The sequence below is a fragment of the Erythranthe guttata genome, chromosome 14 (genome assembly GCF_056151865.1).
Source record: "Erythranthe guttata isolate IM_541 chromosome 14, IM_541, whole genome shotgun sequence".
Classification (NCBI taxonomy): domain Eukaryota; kingdom Viridiplantae; phylum Streptophyta; class Magnoliopsida; order Lamiales; family Phrymaceae; genus Erythranthe; species Erythranthe guttata.
Genome location: NC_142546.1, coordinates 17396230 through 17410271, shown reverse-complemented (window position 1 = coordinate 17410271; position 14042 = coordinate 17396230). Strand labels below are relative to the sequence as shown.

Sequence of the window (14042 nt, the reverse complement as noted above, 5' to 3'; positions counted from 1 at the left end):
TAAACTCGTTCACGGCATCATCAAACTGATCGTCATCTTCTTCAGCGGGGTTTTGCTGCGGCGGTCTAGATTGTAAGGCAGTTGTGAGTTCTTTTATTATTTGTTCTTGGTCTTGAACTTTGCTCCGGAGTTTAGCCTCGTTCTGCTTGTACAATTCCACTGCCGTCATTAGATCAATCATCCCGAGGTCCTTTTCATCCATGGCAGTTAGTGGCAACTGCGAGAATTCTTCTCCATGGGTTGATTCTGGTCCCGTCTGAGTGGGAGAAAGGAGCATGAACGATGGACAGTCATCCATTCGGGGGCTGCCATCTGGTGTATGGATGGTGTCGGTTCGGCTCTGTTTTTCTTTCTCTTCAATTTGAGCACGGAGATCGTTGTTAGCCTGTTGTAACTCTTGATGCTGCTCTGTGAGAGTCTTCATATTGGCCTTGAGTTCATCCATTTGTTCGTTCAGCACCGCATTTGTTGCACCAAGAAGATCATTGTCAGTTTTCAATTGGTAGTTCTCTGCCAATAAATCAATGGTTTTTACGATCTCATCCGTGAGTTGATCTTGCGTCTGTTGCAGCGTTGCTGCCGATGATGTTGGACTAAGTTTTTCCACCTCTGTTTTTCTTGCTAGCTGCTCATTGAGTATGTTGTTTTGTGCTTCCAAGTCTTCCGTCATTTTCTGGAACTGTAGCGCGGTCACAGTCATTGCAGCAAGGTCCGCGGACAGCTTGACGTTTTGCGCCTCCTTCTCTTTCAACTTTTTCATGAAGTTATCTGGAATCCTGTTTATCAATGCAGCAAGTGGTGTGTCTTCATCTAACATTTGATCCGATTCTGCATCCCTCTTGCGTTTGCCAATACGACTGTCAGCATTGCCCGCATTGTCTTCTGTGTCTTCTTCCAAATCATAATCGACGTGCTCTTGATCCTGCATTGTATAGATTTGTGACTCTCTTTCCCTTATGACGAGCTCATGGTCGTCAATATCGGCGTCAAGTATGTCCCTGATAGCTAAGTTCTCAAGTTTATTGCCGAGGGTTGGGAGATGCCATTTTCGGAACCTTGGGAATGCATTTGGTTGTAAAGGCTCAATCAGTTTAATCCTCTCACAGATCCAGAACTACAAAAAGAAAGATTATATTAGTAAATATCTTAATCAGCTATTTTATAAACAATTTACATAGTCGGCTAAATGCAAGCGTGTAATTTTTCGTACCTGTAACAGTGTGGTGCATCCCTTAACTTGCGTTACTTTTTCTTTAGTTTGGACATAGTCAATAAGGAAATCAACTATGCACTCCCCCCAATTGTAAGCCGCCATTGCATCGATGTCTTCGCATAAATGGAAGATCCACCAATTAACGAGCTCGCCAGCTGTCGCAAAGAAGCATGTTGCGAGGACGTGCAGGATGACCATGCGTACAACATCTTCAATGTCTTCCTGTTCGGTGCTCCGAAGATACTTGAGGAGTTCAATCTTCACGTTGTACAATTTTAGCCTGTCGTGATCATGGAATTTACGCACAGCAAGCCCAAAATCTGGTTTTGCGGCTCGTTTGGTAATGATGTTTGTTGCGCCGGATTTGATTCCGAATATTAAATCGCATTCATTTGGCGTAATAATCAACTTTTTACCCCCAATTACGAATGCTTTTTTTGCCTTGTCGTACAACAGCAGTAGTTTTGCAACCCCCTTCTGCGTGCCTGTGACTTGGTGTAACGGTACCTTCTTGAGGGCAAATGGCAAGATGAGGCGGTAGAAAGGGGTGCGCTTAAGGCAATCGAGATGCTCCTTTCGGAGATCGATACCTTTGAAGAAGTCTACCGTTGATTGCAGACTTGAACGGTACTGTCTCGTCCAAGAGCCCTCCTTGAGTAAACGGTCTACCAATAAATTTGCTTCATCTGCAAACAAAAAATGGTGTTGTTAGAATATCAGATAACAGAAGAGTTGTCAATATAAAATTTAAGTCATCTATCAAATTACACTAATCTACTATGATATAGGTGTAGTCTGCTCAGCACATATACATCAATATGTCTTCTAGCAGGCTAGTTAATCGACTATACAAATAACACACTAATCGACTATGATATAATCATAGTTTTATCAGCACACATACTTCAATCGTAGCTTATGACTAGACGGCTAGTAAATCAACTATACACAGCACACACCAATCGACTATTATATAACCTCATTATTATCAGCATACAGCAAGGCAAATCACACACTAATCGACTATCAACATTTTCAAATTTTTAAGGGGGTTTCTTACCAGCATCAAGTTCCCGTATATCTCTTTTAGCTTTCTTCTTACTTTCACCTGTATAAAAAGAGAAAAAATGGCGTCATTGACAGCAAATTTAGGTTAAATAGGTGAATAAAATGTAGAAGCCTGATAATCACTTACGGCTTGTTTTTGCTTTAGTCGTCATTCTCTTTTTTTGTTTCAATTTTTTGTTTCGCGTTGATGCAGATGCGGGAGCCGGAACCCTAATCGACTCCAGAGACGTCGTTTCAAGGAAATGGTGATCGGAGAAAGCGACTACGACGGAGGGAGAAAGCGTGGGCAGGGCGGTTCCTGGGGGAGAGGAGACGGGGGTTCTTCGCAGTACTATGGTTGCAGAACCCTGGGTAGTCGACAGCGGCGGCGTTGTTCCTGGTTATATCGAAGCCGGAACTCTAATCGGTTGCAGAGACGTCATTTTCCTTGAAATGGCGGTGGGAGAAGACGATTACGGCGGAGGTAGGTAGCGTACGGTGGGGCAGTTTCTGGGGGAGGAAGACAAGGGAGGGTTTGTTTTTGCAGTTTTCTGATTTTTGATTTTTTCACGTTTTTGCAGGAGCGGGAGATAGGGTAATGAGGTTCCAGGGGCAAAATTGGATAATAGGTGGCTAAAACTGGGACATGGGCTTTTCTCAAATGGTCTAAAATATTTTGGGCCTACCTCTATTAAAAAAAGTAATGGGGGGGTTATGTCAAAGAGCCCCTTAAAAAAATCATTGTTAGCGGAAATAAAAAAATGTAGATATGACCAGTACTTTTAATTTTGTTAGGAAAATAATCAATCACCATCGATATTTACAGCTTTTAGCTAATTAAACATTAAAAATAACAATAATGATCAACTTATCTCGAGAAATTTTATTATCTTATCTTGCAAAGTGGGATTTAATTTGCTCTTCATTTGATGTAGAGTATTTAAACAAAATAAAAAAGTTAATAAGAATTAATAAATTAAAGAATGATAATTTTTAGAATTTAGTTGTATATTATTAAAATAAAATCTATGAAAAATTAAATTAATAATATTTTTTTTCCATTTTGTTATATAGTTATTATATATTAATGAAAAGAACAATTTTATAAAATTAATTTAAGTGAATAATTCAAAAATGAGTTCTTATAAATAAAAAAGATTGGGCGATATTATTCTTTATTGTAGTTCGACATTGTCCCGTGTTATTACAAACATCTTGATTTGCTTCAGTTTGATTAAATATATACGAAAACGGGAAAGTAGATTCTTTAAAGTGCAGACATTTAAAAGATCAAAATGCATTGGAATAGATTAAAAAATAAAATGAATATTGTTTTGATTCTATATTGAGGAAGCAGAAAAAAGATGACACCGAATATTTTTATGGGGATTTTTTTTTTAAATTCAATCATGTTATTACATCAGTGTGGAAAAATATTTTTGGGGAATGATTAAGGAAAACCAATCAAACGTGTTAAATGATATTGATATACCTAATTGGGCCGACCCAATGGGCCCCCTAATTTGTCTAATAATTGGACCCACTACACGAAAGCCCAGCCACCTTCAAAATAAGGTTTGGGCCCAATTAAGTAAATCCAACCCAATCGACGACATATAAATAGATGTTTTTACTCATTTGTTAAGGTACGTTCTATTATTCACAAGCAAGCTAGAATTTTATTCTCTCTACCATCTCCAGGATCCGTACATCTGACTTGAGTGTCGGAGGGGTTTCCACCGGATCAACCCCCGGCTTAGTTCACGTGTGTTTATTTCGGAGGGACCTCAGGATCATCAAGTTGTCAAGCTACTGATCCGCTTTGCTCTCCCTATTCGTTTTTTACACTACCCCAAGTGATCTAAGTAATTAGCATCATCATTTTGGCGCCGTCTGTGGGAACGATGCAAACCAGATTACGTAGCCAGCAAGATCCTCCTGAGGCATCCGCTCGGAGAGAGAATGACATAGCTAACAACCTCCCAATTCGTGGAGGCTCTGGCTTGCCACCTCCTCCACGTGCTTCGGATCCGCCTCGCAAGGTTCAGGTGATCCCCCCTCGGGACCCACCACTTGCCGATCCGCCACTTCTGCTCCTCGAACGGTTCAAATAACCGATGATGCGCTCCAATGCATGATAGCAGAAGCCTCAACTCGTGCCGCCACAGAGACCGTGACCCAATATATCGCCACGATGGGAGCAAATGCTCCCAATGCGATACCAACACCAACTCCACCTGTGGTGCAACCATGGCACCACCGCCGATCCAAAACCAAATATGTGTCTCCTCATCCACCTCGAACCCACGGTCCCGAGTTCAGCTATCCACCAATCACAAGGGGGCACAGCCCAGACAGCAAGAATGCCCGCCCCAGTAAGACGCAGTCCTTTCACCATGGACATCCTCAACGAGGTATTACCTCAAGGATTGAAGATCTCGGGGTTACCTCAGTTTGAAGGGACCACCGGCCCACAAGAGCACATAGAGAAATTTAACGCCATGGCAGATTTGTATGGCTCAACGGACGCTGCAATGTGCAAAATGTTCCGCACCACTCTCTCCAAGAGAGCTATGAATTGGTTCAACTCTCTACCCACAGGATCGATCGACACCTTCGCTCGATTGTCAACACGTTTCACCAATCAATTCGCCATCAACAAACAGTATGCCAAGACCTCAGCCCACATTTTCTCTGTAGTACAGAGAGATAACGAAGCGCTCCGCAACTACATCAAGCGTTGTGTAGAAGCCGTCCACGAAGTCCCAAGCGTAGGACAAGACATGCTCTCCGGGATCATGCAACAAAACTTGAAGCCGGGTAGGTTCAAAGAATCTATTGCAAGAAGGCCACCAGACAACCTAGAGGAATTGCTGAACCGAGCCGAGAAATACGTACAAATAGAGGAAGCCTCTACCCATGCTCATCCCAAGAGGAAGAGGGAAGATGACCGTCAGGACGTTAGGAGGCGGGATGATCGACGTCCACCACTCCCACCTCAAGGACAATCATCTTCCTCTTACAATCGGTTCACTCCGCTAAACACTCGCCTCACCGAAATCCTTCATGTGATAGAACAAAGAGGTTTAGCAGAACCTCCACGCCCAATGCAGCCAAATGTGAAACGAGAAAAATCGGATCGCTACTGTTGATTCCATAAGGATAGAGGACATACTACTGAGGAATGTGCACAACTCAAAGTAGCCATTGAGAGGTTGATCAAACAGGGCCACTTAGGCGAATACATCGATAAGCCTCGAAACAAGCGTCGTGATGATCTCCAACGCCGAGATAACATTCGAGATCAACCGAAACGACGAGAGGAGGGAGGTCATCGGCGAGAACAAGATAACAATGATAATCAACCCACCCGGGGAGTCATTGCCTTTATCTCTGGAGGACCGGCGGGTGGCGACTCACAAAATGCGAGACGCTCCCTCGCTCGATCAGCACGTATGAATCAAGAGCATTTTTCTCCATCCGCATCTATCTATCAGATACGAAGATATGATCATATCATAGTCTTCAACTCTTCGGACCTTAAAGGTCCAGATGAAGATCATATCGATGCATTGGTAATCACAGCATCGGTGGCCAACTTCTTGGTTAAGAAGATATTAGTGGACGGTGGAAGCTCAGCCAACATCATGTATCTCCACGCTTTCAAGCAGCTGGGCATAGATAATGCCCAGTTTAGCCCCATCTCCACGCCCCTAAAAGGATTCACGGGAGATGGCGTTTTATCCATGAGAGAAGTGGAGTTGCCCATTTCCTTAGGGGACAACCCTTGTCAAATTACCAAGATAATCAAATTCCTCATCGTCGACAAGCCGCCCCCCTACAACATCATCCTAGAGAGGCCAGCAATCCATACATTCAAGTCAGTACCTTCATCCTACCATCAAAAGTGGAAATTCCCCACTCCTTAGAGCAACTCCTGTGGAGGAATTAAATGGGGAATTACATGGAATAACTTCTATTTTGATGCTCCAAAACATAAATTTCCATCTCCAATGGGGGAATTAAATTGGTAGTTATTTTGATATTCAACTTCTCGAGATGCAAAAATGCATCTTGGAAAAAGAGGTATCAAAACATTAACTACTCAACAAACCAATTAAAAATTGACACGTGTCAATATTAAATATATTTATGCTTATATTTAAAATTAGATGATTCATTTAATGCTTGCGGTTGGAGTAAATGAGTATCAAAATAATAAAACTAGTATCAAATTAATATTTGATGATCGATTTTGATACTTTACCATTGGAGTTGCTCTTATGGAATGGGGGAAGTACTTGGAGATAGACTTCTCGCCCGAGAATGCTATGCAAGAGCCCTACGAGAACCATCCAAGAAGCCTAAACCGTCCGGAAGGGGAGACGACACCCAAAAACCCGACAAACGGAAATGGGTCAACGCGATCATTGAGGACGATAAAGCAATCCTCATCAGTGTACCCGACGATAGCATCAAGCTAGCGGCCGTCGAAGAGCTTAAGCTCATAGAGCTCACACCTGGAGATGATTCCAAGCTCCTACGCATCGGATCCGATTTACATCCAGAGATGGAGAATCAAATAGCCAAATTTCTGCGACACAATGGAGATGTATTCGCTTGAAAAAGCTCAAGATTTGTCGGGCATTCCCCCTCAGGTAGCTCTACATCGGCTCAACGTCGACAAAAGGTTGAAACCGATCAAACAAAGGAAGCGAACATTTGGTCCCGAACGCAACAAGCACATCAAGGCGGAAGTGGCAAAACTTCTAGAGGCATGTCATATACGACCAGTTCAGTATCCTAAATGGTTGTCGAACGTAGTACTCATTCCCAAGCCCGGGGGCAAGTGGAGGTTATGCGTGGACTTTACTGACCTTAACAAAGCTTGTCCGAAGGACCCCTTTCCTTTACCGAGAATCGACCAACTCATCGATTCGACCTCGGGATGCGAGCTCCTCAGTTTCCTTGACGCATATCAAGGATACAATCAAATCTTACTCGCCCCAGAAGATCAAGAGAGGGCCAGCTTCGTCACACACCAAGGCATCTACTGCTATCAAGTCATGCCTTTCGGGTTAAAAAATGCGGGAGCCACTTACCAACGTCTAGTGAACGCAATGTTCGCAGATCAAATCGGCAAGAATATGGAGGTGTACATCGACGACATGCTCGTCAAAAGTGTCAAGGTCTCGGACCATTTAACCGATTTGGATCAGTGTTTCACCACCATGCAAAAATATAAGATGAAACTCAACCCCCTCAAATGTTCGTTCGGAGTTCGGGGAGGCAACTTTTTTGGATATATGATTTCGCAGCGGGGAATCGAAGCTAATCCCGCGAAAATCGAAGCCATCACCTCCATGGCTCCACCAACATCTATCAAGAAAGTCCAACAGCTTAACGGCTGTTTGGCGTCTTTGAATAGATTCATTTCAAGATCAGCAGACAGAGCTCTCCCCTTCTTCAAGATTTTAAGGGGAGAACAAAAGTTTGAATGGGATGAAACATGTCAAAAGGCATTCATCGAGCTGAAGTCATATCTTGCATCACCACTCTTGCTTACAAAACCTCAGCTACCTCAGCTGATGCCATCAGCGCAATCCTCATCCGAGATGGAGGAAAAGGTCACCAACCCATATATTACATAACTCGTGCCCTCCAAGGAGCCAAACAACGCTATACTAATATGGAGAAGCTCGCTCTCACCCTCATTAATGTAGCTCGGAAGCTCCGACCTTACATCCAATCACATCAAGTGGTGGTTCTCACCAATAACCCCCTGAAGCAGATACTAAGGAGTCCCGAGACATCCGGGTGGTTAGCCAAATGGGCAGTAGAGCTGAGTGAATATGGGGTAAAATTCAAACCCCGCCCCGCTATCAAAGCGCAAGTATTGGCTGACTTCTTAGTAGAAATGACCTCAGTAGAAGAGAGCACCTCCCTCCCTGCTTGGTCTGTCAGCGTTGATGGATCTTCCACAGCCACAAGAGGTGGCGCGGGTATCGTACTAACGAACCCCAACGGAGATGAATTCGAATATGCTCAACGATTTGAATTCACAGCCTCAAACAATGTCGCTGAATATGAAGCATTGATAGCCGGAATCCGCCTCGCCTTAGCAGCCGGAGCGCGTAAGCTCATAATCCAAAGCGATTCTCAGCTCGTCGTTAACCAAGTACTCGGATCTTACGAGGCCAAAGAAGACACCATGGCCAAATATTTGGCTCTCACCCACACTCTGTTATCCAAGTTTGAGAACTACGAGATAAGACAAGTACCTCGCTCCAATAACATTCATGCGGACAAATTAGCTAGGCTTGGAAGCTCCATGACAAGCATTGGAAGTCGGAAGGTGACGCTTCTCACCTCGCCTTAGCCAGAGATAACTTCAACTGATGAAGTGCATTACAACGAGGAGGACGAACCGTGTTGGTTCACTCCGATCATCAAGTATCTCAATAAAGGAGAACTCCCAACTGACCTTACCGAAACACGGAAGTTAAAAACGAGAGCCGCTCGCTTCGTAATAGTGGGAGAAGAACTTTACAAACGAGGATTCTCATTCCCCTATCTCAAGTGCCTCGACCCAACTACAGCAAATTACGTACTTCGAGAAGTACATGAAGGCATATGCGGAAATCATTTGAGCGGTAGAACCTTGGCTCTCAAATTATTGAGGCAAGGTTACTATTGGCCAACAATGCACGAAGACGCAAAGAAATTAGTCCAGGGGTGTAAGCCCTGCCAAGAGCATGCCAACATGCCTCACCTGCCAGCGGCACTAATGCAACCGATTGACAGCCCCATCCCTTTCGCCCAATGGGGAATGGACTTAGTCGGACCATTCCCGCCCGCCACGGGAGGGCGCAAGTTCCTCATTGTAGCCGTGGATTACTTCACCAAATGGGTAGAGGTCGAGCCCTTAGCACGCATCCAAGAAGAAGAAGTCATCCAATTCTTGTGGAAGAATATTGTGTGCTGCTTTGGAATCCCACGTTCCATTTTTTCAGATAATGGAACCCAATTTTGTGGCGGCAAAGTGAAGAATTGGTGCCTCGGCTTAGACATCAAACAGTTCTTCACATCCGTAGCCAATCCACAGGCTAACGGCCAGACGGAGGTCACGAGTCGCACCATACTCCAACACCTTAAGACAAGGCTTGGAAGTGCCAAAGGGAAGTGGGTGGACGAATTGCCTAGCGCCCTATGATCTTATCGAACAACTCCACGAGCAGCAACCGGAGAATCACTTTTTAGTCTGGCTTTTGGCACAGAGGCTATCGCACCCGTGGAAATCGGCGAACCATCTTGACGAATCACCAACTATACTACAACATAATTAAAATGAAAAATCTGAATAAAAGTATAATCACATTAAAACGCATCTATTGAATAAAAAATATATGTATGATAAATAACGTACCAATTTGTGCATATCATAACGCGTAAATATTTTTGTAAAATAACATATCCATCGCTTCAGCATCATCAATATTGAGATTCTCTTGAATTGCAAAGGGTTGGTACATACACATATTAAATAACCAATCACATGAATCACACCTCCATGTGGATCCATTGGTCCAACAATGATTTATAGAAATACACCATTTATGTATAAAAGCCTCATCGCATAAACCACAACAAAAAAATATTTGAAATCTTCCATTTCAGTCATCCCACATACAATACAAGATCCAGAGCGTTGAACGACTTTGATTGATTCCCTACATGCGACGCACATACATGGATCGAAATTAGGGTCAAAATACGCGTTGCAAAGAACACATTGTTTGGACTGAGCGCAAACAATTTTTTTGATCTTCATAAAGTACGAACGACTTTGTTTAATAAACTGCATGAAAACAATTAAAAAAGTATATTAAAATTAAAAACCCAAAAGAAAGAAGTACAAATAGTAGTCATATGTATATATAAAAATAATTATGAATATAAAACTATGCATATATACTTATAATAATCTATAAGAAAGAATTAAAAAAATGTAATATGAAACTGTATAATATGAACATTGTGCACTTTGTAATGCAATGGTGGTAGATAAAAATGAACAACGTAGAGGGGTTTAAATAGTATTGAGCATGAATTTAATTTTATGGAAAATTTAAAAATTCAAAAGATTTATATATTAGTAAATGAAATCAAATTAAACAAATAAAGGAAACAACCCAAAAAATAAAATAATAACTTGTAGAAAAAAATCTTGCAATATAAAAAATTAAATATAAAGATACGATTTTTATTTTTTACCATTAAATTTTGAATTAAAGAGTAAACGAAATCAATCAAACATGATATGCAGGAATCTTGGGATATTAAAGACTTTTCTTTATTGGTGATTTGACATTTTAAATATGTAATACATGACATGTGTGTAATTTGAAACAATCATTGACAAATATACCGTAATTATATATACAATCTTTGTCATTTACTTTATGTATACCTTATTTAAAATATATTGTATAATGTATTTATAATATACTGTATTTACAATTCGAAATATGGTATATTAGAAATTGTTAAGATTTAAAAAAAGGTATTCGAAATATAGTGTATAATCTATATATAATATACGCTATTTACAATTCGAAATCTATATAATATATAAATTGAAACCCTCATAGTCTAGAATTACGACATGTGTCATCCATGTAGGCATCCTAATCACCAGCCATGTGTCACTACATATTACATATATAATCAAATTTGATTGGCAAGAATTCGTTATTTATGGAATCCTACTCATTTCACATATGTAATAATTTATTTCTTTTTTTAATCACTCCATTAATGATCCAAAATTAGTTTTTAATTTAGTGCAAAATTGCATAACTATTGCTCGGATTCTTAACCACTATTTTAATAAGGAAAGGAATATGTTGTCTTAACAGCTTACCAATTATATTTTTTTAGTATACCACTAAAATAAGCTAAATTAAGGAATCATTTATTATTTTAATCTAATATTTTTTTAATAATTTCTTTAAGGTTGCAATATAATTGTTATTAATCATTATATATTTACGTTTACATTATAATCCAAGATAATAATTAACCGACATTTCATATAGATAGAGTAATTTAAATATTAACTGTCTTTTTTATTAATAAATTACAGTGATCATATATCTTTTAATATTAGTTATTATATATAAAAAAAATGGATTACCAAAATTTACGCAACCAATAAACGGATTGCCAATCAATTAAAAGAGAATTTCAAATTTTATACGTTTTTAATTCCAAATGTTTGTCATCCAATTTGCACCAACTACAATCAGTGACCGGATTTTTTGTCAATCATTTCTATTTTTAATCTTATCAAATTAATTTGAATTTATTTTAATTATCTTCAATTATGGTAAAAATATATATTTTGTAGGTACATATATCCGATTTTATTTATTTTACACACGTTTTTTTATACCATCAATGTACTTTGACCGTATTTAGACACCATTAGAATATTTTTTAAGGAAAATTGTTTAAATATTGCCGCCAATTGAAAATTTTGAAATTAGAATTCTTAAATTTTCCAACATGTGTGCTTCATTGTGAAAACTATATAAACCCCTATATCCATATAATTTTTACTATCATTTACATCTACTCCACACTTTATAATAATGTATGGTAGTTCGTTTTTTTTCACTTGATTTTTTTTTTTTGTTTTTTTGTGGTCAATATTGTCTTTCAATATTCACAATTGCAACATGTTTTACCGCTATTTACCTGTTGCGATTTCTATATTTATTGTGGTTTCATATTTTATTCTTTGTTTTTGTTCTGTTTGTAGCTTTGCATCACAATTGTTTGCACAATAAAGCATTTCGGTATACCCTACATTATAATTACACAATAATGATTCAATATTATATATTATTATATTTTTTTAATATAGTTTTTAACGAGTATTTGAGCATTCCTTATCAGCCTTGACTTATCGTAAGTTTGTATTTCGTGATCGAACCAATTTTTGGCACATTGGTGTATTTCGTCTCTATCGGAATCATCGATATATTCTTTACCGTTTTAACTGTTGGAGCTGAATGTTTCATGTATTGGCACATTGCATTACCAAAAATGTTAAATGTTAATATACTTGGTTATTTACAGGCATTATCACTTACTTTCGAGCATTTCGGGTTCTTCCTCATCATCTTCATTCCATTGCACCCCTAGCGCTTCACTGAATTCTTTATCAGAGTTACATTAAGCCTTAATCGTCATCAATGTATGTCGATTAAAGTAATGTATTAAAAAGTCATGAATGTCAATTAAAGTATTATAAATTTTATTTATATTTAGTAGTTCTATTTATTTAAGTTTCCATATCTTTATGAAGTATTAATAATAAAAATAATTTTATCATTTGCGTACTATAACCTATAATTTGTGGTGTTGTTTATATCATTTTTTATATTATTATGTAATGTTATTAATTTGTTGATACAATTGTTTAAATTAGTAATCTTCACATATTAATCAACCTTTTATATTCAATATAAATTCAGTATATAATCGTTTGATGTTATAGAACTATAAATTCTCAACATTCCTATTTATTTATTTATGATATTAAATGTAATTACAAATTTTTTTATTCATAATTCGACTACATGATTTGTCATTATGTTTTTAGAACTAATTCAATTTGAAATATTATGACTCCAGTAAATTCAGTTATTTTATGTTCCCGTGTTTGTTAATACATTTCATAATTTCTAATATTTGATATTATCCTTTAAAATTAAACAGATATGTTCTGTTTTATTGTATGTAAACACATTGCAATTTTATATATTGAATATTACCTTATCTATAATTACAGTTCCAATTTAAGTTGCCATATTAACTTATGTAGTTTTTGTTAGATTATTTTTTGAGATCGTTTTTTTAGTTGATTTATGGTCCTTTTTATCACGATTAAAACTTAAATTGTTCAGTCCGAGTATTTGACAAAAGACATTTATTTTGTCATTATCGAATATTTCTTTATATCAAATCCTGTGAGTGAACTTATATGCTTTCTATTGTGTAATCCTTACTTTTTATTCAACAATCAATTTGCATTTTATTTCTTTGAAAATCATTTTTTTTTACTTTTTTTGTTGTCTTAATAAAGATTATGGATGAAGATATGAACAATTATAGAATTGGATGATTTCATAAATACCAAAGTCCACCACCTTCATACCACGTCTCCACAATAAAGATTAGTATTACTGATTATGATTAACATTAGCATTGGCATAAGCATATTAAAATTATGATTAACGTTAGCAGTAGTAGGAATAATAATACGATTATCTTTAGAATTAGGATTAGAAATATATACCATTAGCATTAGAATTTGGATCATCATCATCATCATATGATTATGATTAACATTACCACGAGCATTAACATTACCATGAGTGTTAACATTAGCATGAGCATAAGCATGTATGATTATGATTAGCATTAACATTAGTCTTAGCATTAGTCTTGGCATTAGCATTAGCATATTACTATCAGTACGTAGATTATGATTAACAATAGCATTAGCATTAGCAAATTATGATTATGATTAGCATTAGCATTAGCATTAGTGTTTGGATTATGATTAACATTAATATGAACATATTAGTATTAGTATATTGGTAAAAGAATATTAGTATTAATATTACCATTAGCATTATCATTATCGTTAGTGTTAGTTTTAGTGTATTAGTATTAGTAATAGTTTTTGTAATAATGTTATGATTAGGATTAT

General features: G+C 38.0%; 1 protein-coding gene across 1 annotated transcript; it reads left to right on the top strand.

The window, feature by feature from the left end:
• Window positions 1–7949: 7949 nt before the first annotated feature.
• Window positions 7950–9473, top strand: LOC148765329 (uncharacterized). Its single transcript, XM_088812753.1, has 2 exons — window positions 7950–8537; window positions 8640–9473. Exons 1-2 carry the CDS (start codon window positions 7950–7952, stop codon window positions 9471–9473), a joined length of 1422 nt encoding a protein of 473 aa, XP_088668879.1.
• The last annotated feature ends 4569 nt before the right edge of the window (window positions 9474–14042 follow it).

What these genes read in the sequence shown, in the direction of transcription:
- LOC148765329 (XM_088812753.1), top strand. Translation starts at nt 7,950, where the DNA reads ATGGAGAAGCTCGCTCTCACCCTCATTAATGTAGCTCGGAAGCTCCGA. An exon ending in AGAACTACGAGATAAGACAA is followed by an intron (nt 8,538 to 8,639) that starts GTACCTCGCTCC and finishes ACCTCGCCTTAG; the next exon opens with CCAGAGATAACTTCAACTGA.